Source organism: Castor canadensis, chromosome 13, assembly GCF_047511655.1.
Source record: "Castor canadensis chromosome 13, mCasCan1.hap1v2, whole genome shotgun sequence".
NCBI lineage: Eukaryota > Metazoa > Chordata > Mammalia > Rodentia > Castoridae > Castor > Castor canadensis.
Genome location: NC_133398.1, coordinates 72,860,637 through 72,876,656, shown reverse-complemented (window position 1 = coordinate 72,876,656; position 16,020 = coordinate 72,860,637). Strand labels below are relative to the sequence as shown.

Here is a 16,020-nt window from a genome sequence, read left to right as displayed (position 1 = left end):
TCACTTATGTGACCCGTTTCAGTCTCTCGATATCTCAGCCAGGCAAAATAGGATAATTCTTCCTGTCTCCATTTCACTGATGATAAAACAAAGGCTCAGAGTTCAGTCTCACACAGTGGTGAAATTACAGGTCTGGGTGGCCAGTGTTTGCTCTGCTCATTGCTGCCTCCATTCTCAGTCACACATCCAGCTGCCTGCCAGGTTGTATTTATGGAGCATAGGATATTCTCGTATAATAGAAATGTCCTCCTGATTGTGGCTCAAGACCAACTTGGACAAAAGTTTGCAAGAGCCTACCTCAAAAACAAGCTGAGTGTGTGATACAAGTCTACATCCCAACAACCCAGGAGGCAGAGATAAGAGGATCATCTGAGGCCAGCTCAGGCAAAAGCAGGACACCCTATCTAAAAAACAAAAGAATTGAGGACATGGCTCAAGTGATAGAGCAGTTGCCCTGGTTTCAATACCTATTACTTGAACAAAAGAAAAAGAAAAAAGCACTGTCCTCTGCCTGTACACACCAATTCAACAGCAGCTACCCACAGCTACTGAGCCTTGAAATGCCACTAATGTGACTGAGGAGCTAAAGTTTCAACTTTAATTAAGCTAAATTTTAATGACCTAACAGCCACATTTGAACAGCACAGATTTAGAGGGTGTGGAGAATGAGGATCTGGAAAAGTGACCCAGTGGTGTCCATCCACAAATGAAAGTAGACGAAGACCACTGTGTGGCTCAGCAATGGTTTTTGTTGTCATTTTCGGTTTTTCAGTGCTAGGCATGAAACACAGAGCCTCATACACACTAGGCAAGGGCTCTACCTCACATCCCCGCCCCCTGCCTTTCTCTTAGATGTCTCACCTCTTTTTTTAGTGCAATGGCAACATTAGCCCATTAGTTGATGAGGATGCCCATCACGCAAAATACAGTTCCAAAGTCACCTTGAAACCAGACTGGCCAGCAGCAGCAAAATGTGCTGGAGAGAAGAGCTTCTCAAGCCATATGTGCACACAACAGGCCTGGGACTGTGTTAAAATGCAGACTCTGACTTAGCGGATCTGGCTTAGGGCCTGAGGTTTGTAGTTCTAGTAAGTTCTCTGGTAATGCTGATGCAAGGCCAACTTTGACAAGCCAGGCTGTAGAGCAGTGGCCCTCAACAGACTGCCTTTGTCTCCCTTGGTACCTGGGGGCATTTGGCACAGTCCAGAGACACTTTTGATTGCCATGACTGAGAGGATGAGGGTGGGAGGTATTGATGGCACCTACTAGGTTGAATCCAGGGATGCTATTAAACGATCTACAACATACAGTAGAAGTATTACTGTACATTCTGCTCTTCAGGAAGAGGGGATCAATGGCAGGGTGATGGAGTGGATCTTCTCGGCATAATGACTGACCATTGATTTGTCTCTCCTGCTCTTTTCTCCCACTTGTCTATGCACAGGAGCCAATGCCTCGGCCCCAGACCAACTGAGCTTAGCGTTAGCCTGGAACAGAGTGGACATCGCTCGCAGCCAGATCTTTATTTATGGGCAACAGTGGCCGGTAGAGTATATGTCATCACCCCGAAAAGCCCACTTGCTTGGGCAAGGGTATTTGTTTAAGGAGCCTTTGAGAGTGGCTATGGAAACTACTGCATTTTCTTTAGGATGAAAAACCTTCCTTTGTGTAGCACTGTCCCTGATCTAGGCACCCCTTCTCATAGTTGAGGAAATGCTGCCCCCTGGTGGAAGTTAGAGCTAACACAACACCAAACATTCCACACGTTTTCCTTTCTGAGCAGCTTGATAGCAACTTTCAGCTGCAAAAATAGCCTTTAGTATGTCTTTAAAGACACATATGAAATTGTATGGATTAAAATTAGGGAAGGAGTGGAATTCATTTGTTTCTGATTGCCTTTGAGGCAGGCAAAAAAGAAGAGGTGGCAGCTTCCAAGTGCAGACCCCATGCTGCTTTGTGGCTGGGTCATGCCTCAGGATGCAGAATTAGCAAGCCTCCTTATGCAGGTGCCATCTGGTCTTGGTGGCTCAGCCCAGGTCCTCCCATTCCCAAAGAACAGCATGAGGGAACCAAAGCTTTATATAATTGTTCTTGGTTTATTTCCCTCAATTCACTCTACCAAAAATGAAGACTTAGGGAATTCACCATTGGGTGGTATACGCACACATCTACAGGAGTCAACCAGCAACCTGGAATTTGAGTTCTGTGCTTAGAATCACACTGCTAGTGGGCAGGTCTTTCTTAGTTCTTCCATTCCCCAACAGCTTCTTTCTGGCTGTGGTTGAGCACCTGTATTCATCATTGCTAGTGGATTGCTAGCATGGAAATATTTGTCAAGGAATCTGGACATTAGGAAATTTTAATAAAAGGAATTGCATAAAAATGCTAGCCAGTGGAAAATCCAGAAATTAGGTTGTTCTTCTAGTGAAGCAACACCAGTTGGCCTCTGTCTTGCCCATTTCTCCCCAGAGGTTGGGTTCTATTTTGGCCCTCTGGTCTCCTTGGGTTCCTCTTCTCAAGTCAGCTGGGGTCTCATTCAGAGCCCAAGGAAGATGAAAACAGAAACAGTGGGAAATATCCACTTCAGCACTTCAATTGCATTGGTAAGAGAATTGGGGCGGGGGGGTGGACCTTGTAAACCCTTGCATCATCTCAGTATCCAGAACAAGAAAGAGATGTAGAGAAGAAGCAACTTCTGGGCCAAGAAATCCTTGACTTCAATTTCCCATGACAGGTCCCCAAACACAGAGGGGGACAGAGTGGAGCTGTGAGCAGACTCTCTAGCATGTACTTGGATGTGCTAAAGTTTTATTGATACCAAGGCATCCATTTTTAAGCTGTTTTTAAGCATTTTTAAGCTGTTCGGGTGAATACTGAGGAACCGCAACCCCTAGAACCTGGGGCAGACTAACTCAATGACTTGATTTGCAGGTGGGGTCCCTGGAGCAAGCCATGTTGGATGCCCTAGTTTTGGACAGGGTGGATTTTGTGAAATTGCTCATAGAGAATGGAGTAAGCATGCATCGTTTTCTCACCATCTCCAGACTAGAGGAATTGTACAATACGGTAGGGCCGAGCTAAGGCACTTTTTACTTTCTATGTGTATTTTTTTTTCCTTCTCCTGTCCTCTACATGCCTGTGATTCTCTTCCCCGCTCCCCTTAAATGCATGGATCATTCTTCACAACTACTCCCTTAGACCTATGTAGACAACAAACATCAAGTCACCAAGATTCCACTTGTTTTAACTGCTCAGTTGTCAATATCTAAGGCAAAGTTACCTTATGACCGAGGGGTTTTGTCCTCAGATTTTTAAACAAAGCCAAGGTTCTAGAAATCAGAGCACAGTTTATTCTATAAGCCCAGAGGGGGCTTGAGGCAACTGGCAAAGGATGATTGAGATTGATTTAACTCCAACCACCCAATGAGGCCAATTAAGTATCCTGTACTATTTTGTTATCTTCAAAACTATGAAGTTCATGCTTTTTCCATACTAGTGAAGTAAGATGTAAAATACCTCTTGTTTGGAATTACCCAAAAAAAGAGATTTTTATTCTGTTTACAGCTGATATTCTCTAAAAGTCAACGAAGTTTAAAGAACTGAAGTTTTTCACCATTTGTGCCGCTATAACAGAATGCCTGAGGCTGGGTGACTTATAAAGAATAGACATTTATTTCTCACTGTTCTGGAGGCTGTAAGTCCAAGATCAAGGTGCCAGTGGGCTCAGTGTCCAGTGAGAGCTTCTGTTTGTTTCTAGGATAGCACCTGTGGTTTTATCCTCTGGAGGGGACAAATGCTGTGTCCTCTCATGGCAGAATTATAAAAGGGCCAACTGTATGAAAACTCTTCTGTATTGGCCTTAATTCCATTTTCAAGGAAGGAGCCCTCATGACCTAATCACCTCATTATGACCCCACCTGCCAATATTTTTGCACTGATGATTAAGTTGAATTTTGCACTGATGATTAAGTTGAATTTTGCAGAGGCACAAAAATTCAAACCATTGAATTCAAACCATTGATGAAGGCCAAGAAGTGATTTCTTCAAGGTCACAGAACTTCTAAGAAAGAAGCCAATAAACAACCTAAGCTTCTATTTCAGAAATGACTTCCCCCTCACTGGACACAGTATCACTTCCCCCAATAAGAGAGGGCTTATTGCTCTGTCCCCAGCCAGTGGTTGGCTTTCGATGGTGACACCTCAGCTCTATCTCATTCCACTACAGGAAGTAAGCAAGTAGCAGCGTAGTTTCCGTGTCTGTGCTCTCTGCAGAATTACTCCAACACATGGAGACTCATGGACATAAATAAATGTCAGAGTTGAACAGATCACCAGTCAGACAGCTAAGGGAATAGACAGAAAAAGAAAGAAGTAGGAAAGCTCTAGACTGAGAAAGGCCAGTCAATTTCATTATGCTTAGCAGCTGGTGGAGGTTACCTGAAATATTCTGTGGAAAGAGATTATGTGACAGTGAATGGCCCCAATGATAATAATAATAATAATAATAATACATAGTATTTATTGAGTGCCAAGCACAGGCTTTAATATCCTTATAAACATGTCATCATTTAATCTTCAAACAACCCTATCAAAAGAAATTGTATTATTATTCCCATTTTAGATAAAACTGAGTCACAGTTAAGTTCAGAGCCAGGTTTGGAGCCAGGAACCTGACACCAGAGCTTGTGTGTTCAGTCACTTCAGAGCACATCACTCTGTTGGAAAAGAGATCTGATATGTGCTTCACAGAATAGGTAGGTGGTCAAGACAGCACACAGGCATCGCTCAGTACTTAATGTGTAACGACACGTTTACTTAAGGATTTGCCATCACTATTTTAGACCCTTCAATCAGGTTGCCAGGTTGACCAAGTAAAAATAAAAGATACCTCGTTAAATTTGAATTTCAGTAAATAATAAGTAATTTTTAGTGTGAGTTCAGTTCCCCTCCATACCTGCATGGGATTGGGTCCAGAAGTTTTGCAGATAATGAAGTCCAAATCCTTATGCATAATGGCATAAAACCTGTTCAATATATGTTAAATCATCTTTATATTACTACTAACATCCAACACAAAGTAAATGCTATTTTAGTAGTTGCCATATTGTTGCATTTAGGGAGGGATGACAAAGGGGACAAAGTCTATTCATATAAAGTATGCACACTTCTTTTCTTTTCTTCTCTTTATTTTTTGCTTTTTTGAGAGAGTCTCACCATGTAGCTCAGGCCAGCCTCAAACTATTGATGCTCCTGTGCCAGTTTCCCAAGTGCAGGATTGCGGACGTGCACCACCACGCCTGGCTACAATTGTCTCCCTAGAATATTTTCCAACCACAGTTGATTGCATATGCAGATGCAGAACTCATGGACATAAAGAGCCAACCCTATATTCCAAGTTGTAGATGGAATATATTTAAGTTAAAAAATTGTCCATTGACTATCATCTGAAATTCAAATTTAATTGGTCAACCTATAGTTTATCTACTCCAGAAAGACAACTCATTTCACGTCATTCTTACTTTAAGCACACATACGTACTTTCCCCCAGTCTCTCTTTTCCCCAAAAAGAATTCAGCTTTTTCTTTAAACCTGGTTTCAGCAACTTATCATCCAAAATTCAAATCTAGCCTAATTCCTGTTTCTCTATAACTGAAAGCTAAGAATGGCTTTTTAAGATTTTTCAATAGTTGAAACATTCAAAAGAAGGATATTTTATAACAGATTAAAATTATATGAAATTTATCTGGCATGGCAGCACATGCCTGTAATCCCAGCACTCAGGAGGCTGAGGCAGGAGGATCGTGAGTTCCAGGCCAACCTGGACTACATGTAAAGGGGCTGGAGGTGTGGCTCAAGTGGTAGAGTGCTTTCCTAGCAAGCACAAAGTCCTGAGCTCAAAACTCTAGTACCACTACCAAAAAAAAAAAAAAAAAAGAACCAAAAAACAAAAACAAACAAAAAAAACTGTCTTCATAAATAAATAAAAAGAAGAAATTTGAGTTCTGTGTCCATAAAGTTTTCCTGAAACTTAGCCTACCTCTCTTACATAAAACCTATGGCTGCTTTCCCAATATAATAGCAGTTAAACAGACTTGATAAAACTCTGTAGTCCACAAAGTCTAAGATATTTACTATCTGTCCTTTTACAAAAAAAGTTGCCCAGCCCCTTTTTGCAATAATTTCTCATTCATTAGGTGAAACAAACATGTTGTGATGACAATTTGCCAAAAGAGTTTTTCCTGTGGGATAAATTGACCCCTCTGTTTCCCCCACTGCAAAACTAGCTCCTTCAATGCTGCTGGACCCAGCTGTCACCAGAGTTGACAATCTCCCTTATAAAGTTTGAAACTAAAACCTCAAACACACTTTCTGGAGCAAATACAATCCAAAATTGTGCCAGTGTGTTTGTTTAGAAAAGACAGGTACAACTGAGCAACTAGAACAAGGTCCATCGTGATGACCTGTCCCCACCAGCCAGACCCTTCCTTCTAGATCCTTCTTCTCTTGCCATTTAGAGCCCCTGACCAGCAAAACTGTTTGATTCTTCTTTATTGTTTTCAGAGACATGGGCCCTCAAATACATTGTACCACTTGGTCAGGGATGTCAAAAAGGTAAGAACCCTCTCGACTGCAGGTCGGAGGTCCTGTCCTGACTGCTTCCTGTGATTAGACAGCGTCTCTGTTTTGCATGTGTTACCAGAGTATTCCTGTCCCTGCCGGTCCCTTCAGTCCAACAGTGTGTGCGTGTCTGTCTTGTAACTCGGACTCCTCTGCTTACAATGCAGCTGTAGACTCATCTCCAGTTGCCGTGGTTTAGATGCTGTCGTTGGACGTAATGCTTTTGGTTTGTGGGCTTTTCCCCATGCCATGTGGATTTATGCCATTTCCTGTCTTTTCTATATGCCCTTGACTGTTTGAAGCTACTTTCACGGTGCCTAACTGACATAAGAAGTGCCTTCACTTGCTGGTTCCTGATGTAAGATCACTTCCCGCCTCGTACAAAATACAAAAGCCTCAGAGAAGCCGGGACTATAACACATATATGCATTCCATTCTCCTAGCACTTTATTTTTCCAGAACATATTTTCATATTCATCATCTCATTTGATTTTTTTAAAAGCCGGTAGGTTAAGTCATGCAAATTATTCACATTTTACAGATATGGAGGCTGAAAGGCAAGGAAGTAAGAACTAGATTCAGTATTTAGTGAAGAGTAGCAGCATTAGAACTCAGATCCTTTAATTAATAATAAAATAACAATAGCTGTGATTTAATGATGATTAGGATCACTGCATTAATACAAACTTTCTATGTATCTTAATTCATCTAATCTTTACAACAATTACAAGTAGAATTATTAGTATTGTCTTATTATTAGGTAGTATTACCAATTGAAAGATGAGAAGCCTAAGGTGTAGGAAGATGGTGTTGGATGTTAACCAAGTGTTTAGTCTCTGCCCAGTCTCCATAAGTGGTAGGTTGGTTTCTGAACTCTTTACTCCAAAGAACAAAATCTATGGGCCCCCCCAAACACATGCACAGGTGTGCACACGTACACACATATATCTACTGCTACTAACACTTTGTAGTAATTCTTTACCCAAGTCCACAGGACACACTAGAGAAACCTGCAAGATGAGATCAACACTAAAGGAAAATTTCTTCCTCTCATAAGAAGTCATTGCCTAGAATGGGCCTTTAGGTGAACTGTAGCAAGTGAAGCAAAGACCCAGAGGCTGATTATAGCCTATTTTAGCCTACTGGACTTTTGATAATAATAAGTAAAGCATATAAAAATAAAAACCACCAAGAAAAAAAACTCACTCCTTTTCTTTGTGTTTTGTTGTTGCTGTTTGGTTTTTTGTTTTGCTCTTGCAAACTCCCACCTCCATGCAAACTTAATGAAGGAATTTTTCATCTGTGTGAGTGAGGGAAGCCTGGATCTCTTTCAAAGCAAGGAAGGGAAACAGATGCTACATAGACCCAACTCAATGACCACTCTACCAAGAGCACAGCTTTCCTTGGTCTGCTCATTCCATGCCACGGTAGCATGGCTACACTCAGCAAACCCATCTCTCTTCCCTTCATACCTTTTCTACCTTTGTTTAATTTATCCTGGCTTAAAATTGCCTGGAAACTAAACCCAGAATATTAGGGGTGTTCATACTCCATGTTCTCTTTGCCATGCTAATTGTTGCTCGTGTTCACCAGTATATTTTGAGCTTTTCTAAACTAATAAATCGGGTACTATTCCCTCACCTTAGCTAGATTGTGAGGCTTTCTGATGAGACCCACCATTGACCAGCCCAAGCCTTTGAACAAGTCACCCATTTATTTCCACCACCCATTCTTCCCACAGTAAGGTCTTGCCAGAAGAATTTTGTAGTTTTTGCTGAGCATAAATGATCAAAATCCCTCCTGTTAGCTTCTCTTCCCCACAGGACTCGGCTTTGCAAGAGCATTTTCTCTTTTCTGAAATGCCTTGAGCTGCCTCGTGCATTTGCTCGTATCACTGGTATTATTAGGAGGCCTGTAAAATATCCTTAGGGTGAGTTTTTCCCCTTTTTAAGCTTTGTATCTAAAAATATCAGCCAAAAATAATACATTTTAACAGAATGAACAGGATGGTAAGAACTTGGGAAGAGGAAGTATTAGCTAAGAACAGACCTTTTTTTGTTGTTGTTTTAAGTGTGACCCAAATATTGGAGCAACAAGATAGTTACATAAGCATTCATTTACTTACTAATTTAGTAACTGGAAAAAAAACCACCCAGAATAGTACTGAACTGGCCTAGCAAATCATCTTTTTACCTGGGAAAAGAGACCACTGGCAAAGTAGTGAAAACAGAAAGGCTGTGTTAAGTTTTTTCCCTTGGAAGAAGTAGTGATAGGAATGCAGGTTCCAGTTATTTCTATGATAAAGGTGAGTGTCTGTTATTTCTATGATAAAGGTGAGGTTATTATGGATAATAAGGAAAAGCCATGGTGATCAAAGGAGCCAAAAGTGTCTACAGTTTTTGTTATATGGATGAAGGGAGCAGAAAATGAAACTTTTTATTTTGTGTTTCTTAAAGTAGAGAATGAGAGACAAATTAACATTGCTGCACATATTTCTCACATGGTTCCAGATGACTTCCACCAATTTAGGTCAATCAGATATTCAGACGCTACAAAAACTAGGTTTAAAATACTGAAAGTGCTGGGAAGTTTCAGCAATTTTCAAAATTAAGGAGCACAATAACAGGTAACATGGGCTTTCTTCTATACAATACATATATATATATATATATACACACACATACAATCTGTAAAAAATCATCAGTAAATTATAAACTCTAGTACAAAATGTTGTTCATGAGTTAGTAACACAGTTCTGGACCTTAAACATAGTATTTGATAATCTGACTGTAAAATTAAATATAAATAACTCCTGTAAGCCTAGGAATACATTTAGGAATTGCCAGACTGTCGTAAGTCAACCAGCATGGTATTTCCACATCGAATTATTCTTTAAACCAACAGAACTGAATGTGGAAAATGGCTCCTCAGCCAGTTCCAACATCCAAATTATTTCTATCAAGGGAGCAATCTAGGTGCAATGAGGTAAAGAATTGCTATTCAACATCAATCAGAAATTTGAATAGATATAAGCCAATCCAATTCCACGAACTGTTCCATGCATAAATCCATTGAATGTATCAATGCTCTCATAGTAACCCAGAGTGGCCCAAGTCTGTCTGCTTTTCTGTGAAATAAAACCTGCCATTTTAGTAGCTGTCTGCTCAATTTGTGCCTCTGTATGTTTTAAAGTAGTAGTTTTTTTTTCTTAAATTAAATGTGCTAATAGTTCAGATTACTTATACTATCCTTCCCCACCAAGAAAGGATGATGGATGTTTTAATATTATATAGAGGTAGTGGTGAAATTATAATAATTTAAAGTTCATTTACATATACACTTACTTGGGTCTTAATTAGACCCAAGTCTTACAGAATGCAAGAAACAGAGGGAGAGAAATAAAAAGATATGTCTAAAATTTTGGATAAGGAAAGGACATTTTCATAAGCCCTTCTGCTAAATTCATGCAAATTTGCAAAAGCATTCTTATTTTTTTTAAACTACCCCAATTTTTGACCTTGCTAATGTACCAAACATTGGGTAGTGTCCTTTGACACTTTCCCTGCGTTTTCCTGGTGATTACAGGTACCAACTCAGCCTGTCTTTCCTTATTATAGAAACTGTCTGAGGAGAGGTCTATTCCTGCCTCTCCCTTGGCAAACCTGCAAACCAGCAGTCATTTTCCACTTTTCACACATCAGTAGGAAACAGTCTTGTTTTGAAGTCTTATTATGAGTTTCAAAAAAATGTTCCTAAACAACTGAAATATAATAGCAGTAACATAAGCCAACATTTGAAAAACAGTTCATTTTGAAGAGGAGATGTAATATGTGAACTTGAACTTTCTTTAATTAGGATACCCTTAAGCACAGCATGGGTTAAACCTTACCTTTAGAGTAGCTGATCATAGCATGAAAAAAAGGGAGACCACATTTTCAAGTTGTCAGATTGTACCTTCCCAAAGCCCCAAGCCTCTCTATCAAATTATTTGAATTATATGACCTACAGTGTTGTTAAGGCATGAAATGGGGAATCACTCTTCAGGCTTTCACAGTTACCAAAGTAATGACCAAAAGGGTGGGGGAGGGTATCAGAAACAGCAGGCAGAATAAGTGCATCATTTTTTTGACTTCTGATTTGAAAGAGCCCTAAGTAAAGGAAGACTCCTCCAGAAGTTTTGACATTACCTGTTGGTATGCGAGTACCCTTCACCTTCTCTGCCTTCTCCAGAGAAGATGGATATAATGAATGCAGCACCCATCCCTGCCTATGCTTTTCCAGTCCATTGCCTCCTAGTCCCTAGTTGCACTAAGCAAACTTCAGGCAATAGCTGGAAGCTGCATCAACCCTGGAAGCTCTGGACAAGGGTCTTTGCCCAATGGCCTGGCAGCATAGAAATAAGAGCAGCTGCCAGGTATTGACCATACAACTGGACTTCGAGAAACAGTCAGGACCAAAACACCTATTTTCAGAGCATAAGCTGAGGTACAGAGGAAGACAGAGCTCTTTCCATAGTCACGTGGACAGAGTCAATTCCACAGCCCTGCCCATTGCTATTTGTACTAGGGAGCCGTATCTCTGGCTGTTCTCTGCATGAGTGTCCAAAATGTCCCTGTCTGCCCAGCAATGGTCATCCTAGGAGAAGCAATGCAAATGCTTCACCTGTAACATCTGCAAGCCATAGAAGGTCAAGGCCATCAGCCTACCACTTCAACATTTACCATTGCCATCCCCTTCAGAGTCCACCCAAGACATGCTTATCCCAAGACCCCTACACTGTACCCAATTTTATTCATTTTATGAAATATATTTTTTCTTCCTTAAAAGAGTTCTACTCTTCCTATGTAAAGCTGATTTCCCCTCAACTTCTCTGCCCCCAAAAGTCTCTGGAAAGAAACAGATCTAATCAGCCTTACAAGCAGAGTTCAGACACATTACTTGATGAAGTAAGCTTTCCCTCCTCCAGATATCATTTCAACAAGAACATCTGACTCCCTCCTTATCTTCCAGTCCTTCCACCCACTTTGTATTCCTTTTATTCCGGTACTACACAAATAAAACAGAACAGGCAGATAAATACTGGTGAGGGAGAAATCTCAATGGCATTGGTTATGTGAACATCGCCCCCTTGTGGTCAAACAAACTCACTTGAATGGTCAGAATCCTTTCTTCATCTTCAGATCTGACTGCATATAAATCAATCTGAAATAATCAGCCTTACTTTGAGAAAATTCCATCAGCTATATATATCCCTAATGAACCTTTTTGGGTAAAATCATTTGTTAAAAATTTTTTCTTTGCCCTTACATTTTTATTTGAATTTTACTGCTACAATCACTTTCCTGACAATTCCTCTACTCTTACAGACAAATCAAACACACAAATATTGCCATTCAGCATTGTCTTCAGGCAATATTGCTGTCTCATTCTGAGAACTTAAGCTAATGCTCATACCTAAGTCTCTCAAAACAAAATACATATGTATTATTCTCACTATTACCTGTGTCTTAAGTTTAGAAGATTCTTACAAGATTAAAAGTGGGCATAAGTTGCTATACTTGTTTTGAGTTAAATTGCCCAGTGAACCAGGGCTATCCCAACCAAGGATAACTAAGACATTGTAGCTAGTTAGTTCTGTTCCTGAGAACATAATACCAAAAGCCTAAACCTAGACTGGATCCCAACCACATCAATTAATTTCATGGTTTTATTGGTTTATAGTTTCAACATAAAAACATTCTAAGCGCCTACTACACCCCAAGCACTATAAAAGGCATAGGAAATGCAAAGGTTTTTAAAAATTAAGAAAACTCTAAAGCTATAGGTTTAATGATATGATACATGCTCACCCCTAACTTGAATCCCAAAACCTTCAAATGGATGCCATTGTCCACAGGAAAGCTAAGCAAGGATGACTGAAAACCTGCATTCAGCGCAGCAAAAGAGTTGAGTGAATTTCCTGTTGACAAGGATTCCCATTTCACACTCTTAATGCCCATTTGGGCTGTCATCACCCCCGAACCTTATTTAGTAAAGAGGCGTTTCACAGACTGGTGGATAGCAGAACCAGTGGGAGTTGCTAATAAGGCACACAGAGGCCTAACATGCTATACTAGGCAGGACAACTGCCAGTCCTCTACATTGTCATCAAGTTCCCCAGGTGATTCTGATAACACCAAAGTTGGAAAACCATCACTCTAGATTGGGAGTCTTTTCCATAAAGAGACAGAAATCCTTGATGAGTCCTCCACTAGGGACAAAATGAACCAAGACCCTGGTGACTCTGAAATCTCAGGACATGATGCCCCAGGCTTCCTACACAATGTGATGTGGGCCATTCCTGCTACAGAATGCTCTCCTGCATGAAGGAACTAAGCCACATGGTAAGAGCTGAACAACAGCACCTTCTAGAAGTCACTGTGCACTCAGAATTCCCCACAAATGGAACTACTTTTTCCCTGACTTAACAGAGCAAGGATTTCCCCAGAGCCTAAAAGAGTTCTCTTTTGAAGGGCAAAGCAGTAATAAGTAGGTAACAAAAACTTTTCTGACTTTGCCTCTTTATATGGTAAGCCACTAAAAGATGCACCATGTTTGAGGCCCTGGGTTTGGTTCCCAGCACTGAAAAAAAAAAAAAAAGAAAAGAAGAAGAAGAAATAATTAAAAGTATACCATAACTCTAAGATCTTGATGAACTGCTGTTCTCTTTGAAAGATAAGCTGAAAATTCTCCTTAATTCTGGGAAGATATTCCATTGATAAAATGTCCTCTCCTCTTCTTCCCCACTTCTCTTTAAACACAAGGGATGTTCACATACAACTCCAGCCTGACACCTTAAGTCCCCTCCTCCACACCTGTCTCCTTTATGAAAAACATGCCAATCTTTTAAATAGATAATAGAGGTTTTGTGTTAGAGACCTGAACTTAAGCCTTGCTGCCCTGGTAATGACATTCATCTTCAAAGAAGAGCCTTCCTTTAGTGAGTGGGAAGAAAATCAATGATCTGCAAGACGGTGGTGAGGGGTGTGGGTCAGAGACAGCGAGGGGGCTCAGGGACATTTGGGGAACCTTGCTCCTGGTGGCAGGGAATGATGGCATTTTCCATGTCTGGCCTGTTGTGTTTCTTTCTGCTACACTGGTGTTTTTTTCTCCCCAGCTGAAGACCTGAATAAATATTTTGATTTTCTGTTATTGCCAACGGTTACTGCATCTTCTTATTTAACTTATGTCTTCTTTCCAAGCGAGAATATCCAGGTTTCGGTTGGATCTATTTTAAGGTGAATTAATTAACCAGCATAATAATACATTCATATGTTTCTTTTTTTTTTTTACATTATATTTTTTTACTCTAAAATACTTGCAGAACACATGCGATGGAATCCCTAGTAAACCACTCTGTCTCTTGGATGTTTGTTTGTTCAATTCGTCCCTGACAGGGGAACCTGCCCCCGGACTACAGAATCAGCCTCATTGACATCGGCCTGGTCATCGAGTACCTGATGGGCGGGGCTTACCGCTGCAACTACACTCGCAAGCGTTTCAGGACCCTCTACCACAACCTCTTTGGCCCCAAGAGGGTGAGGCTTCTTGAAAATTCCTGGGCCCCCTCCTGGGATGACTAGGGTGTGAGAGGTTTGGGGTGTGGCTTCTTTGTCTTCAAATGCAAGACCAGTGGAGAAGGCGATAACTTCTCCACTTCCCTCTTTCATCCAATGGGTGAACAATTTAATTAAGTTTAAAATGTGGCAACAAACACTGTTAGTTACTTTCCTTGAAACGGCAGTCTCACTTGGGTCATTTCAAGAATGCCTATCCAATGTCCAAGTCTATCTCCAATCTGTCTGCCAGGCGCTAGTTCAAGTAAAAATGATATCCCATGAAAAAATTTGACCCAAACAATTGCATAAGTGTTTTTTTGCAGGACATTCCTCACAGGGCACAGTGGCAAAAGTACTATAAGGGCAGTTTTTTTTGTCCACAAGACAGTATGGGACATGGAGTCAAGGGGGAAGATTTAACCAAGTTAGTGATTATATAGGGCTTCTAGAACATTCTGAAATGAAACTTTTGGGTTTTGGTAGGCTGATTGCGTTTTTTCTCTTCAAATGCCTAGCAGGGGGGTCTAATGGCAGTAGTAAAGTTGGGTACCACTGCCTTTACTCCCCACAGTTTTGTGCCACCTGTGCTACTGTGAAATGTCAGATCTCAGTTACATCTTAGTATTACAGTACTATGAAACTTGGACGTCATTCACCCTTTGAAAGGGTATCAGGGACCCTCGCCATACATGGGTGAAAACTGTGTCTCCAGCTGGTGGTGGGCATGATTTTTCTTTCTTTTCTTTTCTTCCCCCCCGCTTTCAAAAAATTTTAATGGTATTTTATTTTTGTGGTTTTTATTTTGGGTGGCTATTTTAGAAGCTGAAAGTGAAAGGGAGAGAGGCTAGGTCAAGTTATTCCAACTTGCATAGTCACATAAAATTTGGAGGAATTTAACTTCCAAGATGGCATCCAACCATTCTGTAATACTGAGAAGCACAGACATGGTACTCCTGACCCCTGAGATGTAATTTTCTATCTCCCCTTGTTAAATAGAAACCAAGCTTGGTAATTTGCTGAGTTGCTTTCTCTGCCAGCCTCAGTCTGTGCCTGATTTGCACATCCCCAGCCCGGCCATGATGCTAGCTGGTATGAGGACATTTTCCATGCCAATTGCACTTTTACCACCCTCAGCACCTGCCCTGTGGCCCACTCAAGCTTGCTCTGAGATTTTTCAGAGGGGAGAGATATCTGATTGAGCTGTTTGATTGAATGTTTCCCTGCTTGTCTTAGTCTGTTCAGGCTGCTGTAACAAAATACCATAAGCAAGATAAATCTGTTTCTCACAGCTCAGAAGGCTGGGAAGTTCAAGATAAAGTACCAACAGATTCAGTTTCTGGGGAAGGCCCATTTTCTGGTTCATAGATGGGAACTTCTCACTGTGTCCTAAAATGGGAGAAACAGCAAATCAGCCCCATGAGTCTCTGTCATAAGGACGCTAACCTTAATGAGGAGATCTTCATCTAATAACTTCCCAAAATGTCTACTGTACTATCATTACCTCAGGGGTTAGGATTTTGATGCATGTATCTCGGGGAAGGGACAAACATTCAGATGATAGCACTCATTCAGGTACCAGATGGCATGGAGGAATCAGCCAGGCACGATGGTTATTGGAAGCTGAGAGAAATCTTAGTCCACAAAACACGTCATAAACCTTCAGGTTCCAACCTTGAGCAACCTCATATTTCTCCAGTTTCCCAATTTTCTGTAGTTCACCAAAATCATGAAATCCCAAATTGTCCTAGAATTTCTATAAATTGATTCTTCTTGCAGTATTTTATTCAGTGAAATAAAATTAATG

At 40.7% G+C, this 16,020-nt stretch overlaps 1 protein-coding gene and 1 long non-coding RNA gene across 14 annotated transcripts in view; one reads left to right on the top strand and one right to left on the bottom strand.

Annotated features, from left to right (window-relative positions):
- Trpm3 (transient receptor potential cation channel subfamily M member 3) overlaps window positions 1-16,020 on the top strand; it is an 835,737-nt gene that overhangs the window by 725,067 nt on the left and 94,650 nt on the right. For 9 of the 13 annotated variants that reach the window (XR_012440467.1, XM_074052024.1, XM_074052023.1 and 6 more), the window contains 5 exons: window positions 1,445-1,545; window positions 2,932-3,066; window positions 6,562-6,612; window positions 13,860-13,895; window positions 14,055-14,195. Coding sequence is in view for 12 of the 13 variants with exons in the window: in XM_074052024.1 (XP_073908125.1) it covers window positions 1,445-1,545; window positions 2,932-3,066; window positions 6,562-6,612; window positions 13,860-13,895; window positions 14,055-14,195 (464 nt within the window). In the remaining variant the exon portion in view is untranslated. The remainder of the gene's footprint in view (window positions 1-1,444; window positions 1,546-2,931; window positions 3,067-6,561; window positions 6,613-13,859; window positions 13,896-14,054; window positions 14,196-16,020) is intronic. The other 4 variants (XM_074052027.1, XM_074052021.1, XM_074052028.1 and 1 more) reach the window with 1 other exon arrangement.
- The window catches only part of LOC141415442 (uncharacterized), a 200,619-nt gene that overhangs the window by 125,449 nt on the left and 59,150 nt on the right, over window positions 1-16,020 (bottom strand). The window lies entirely within an intron of this gene.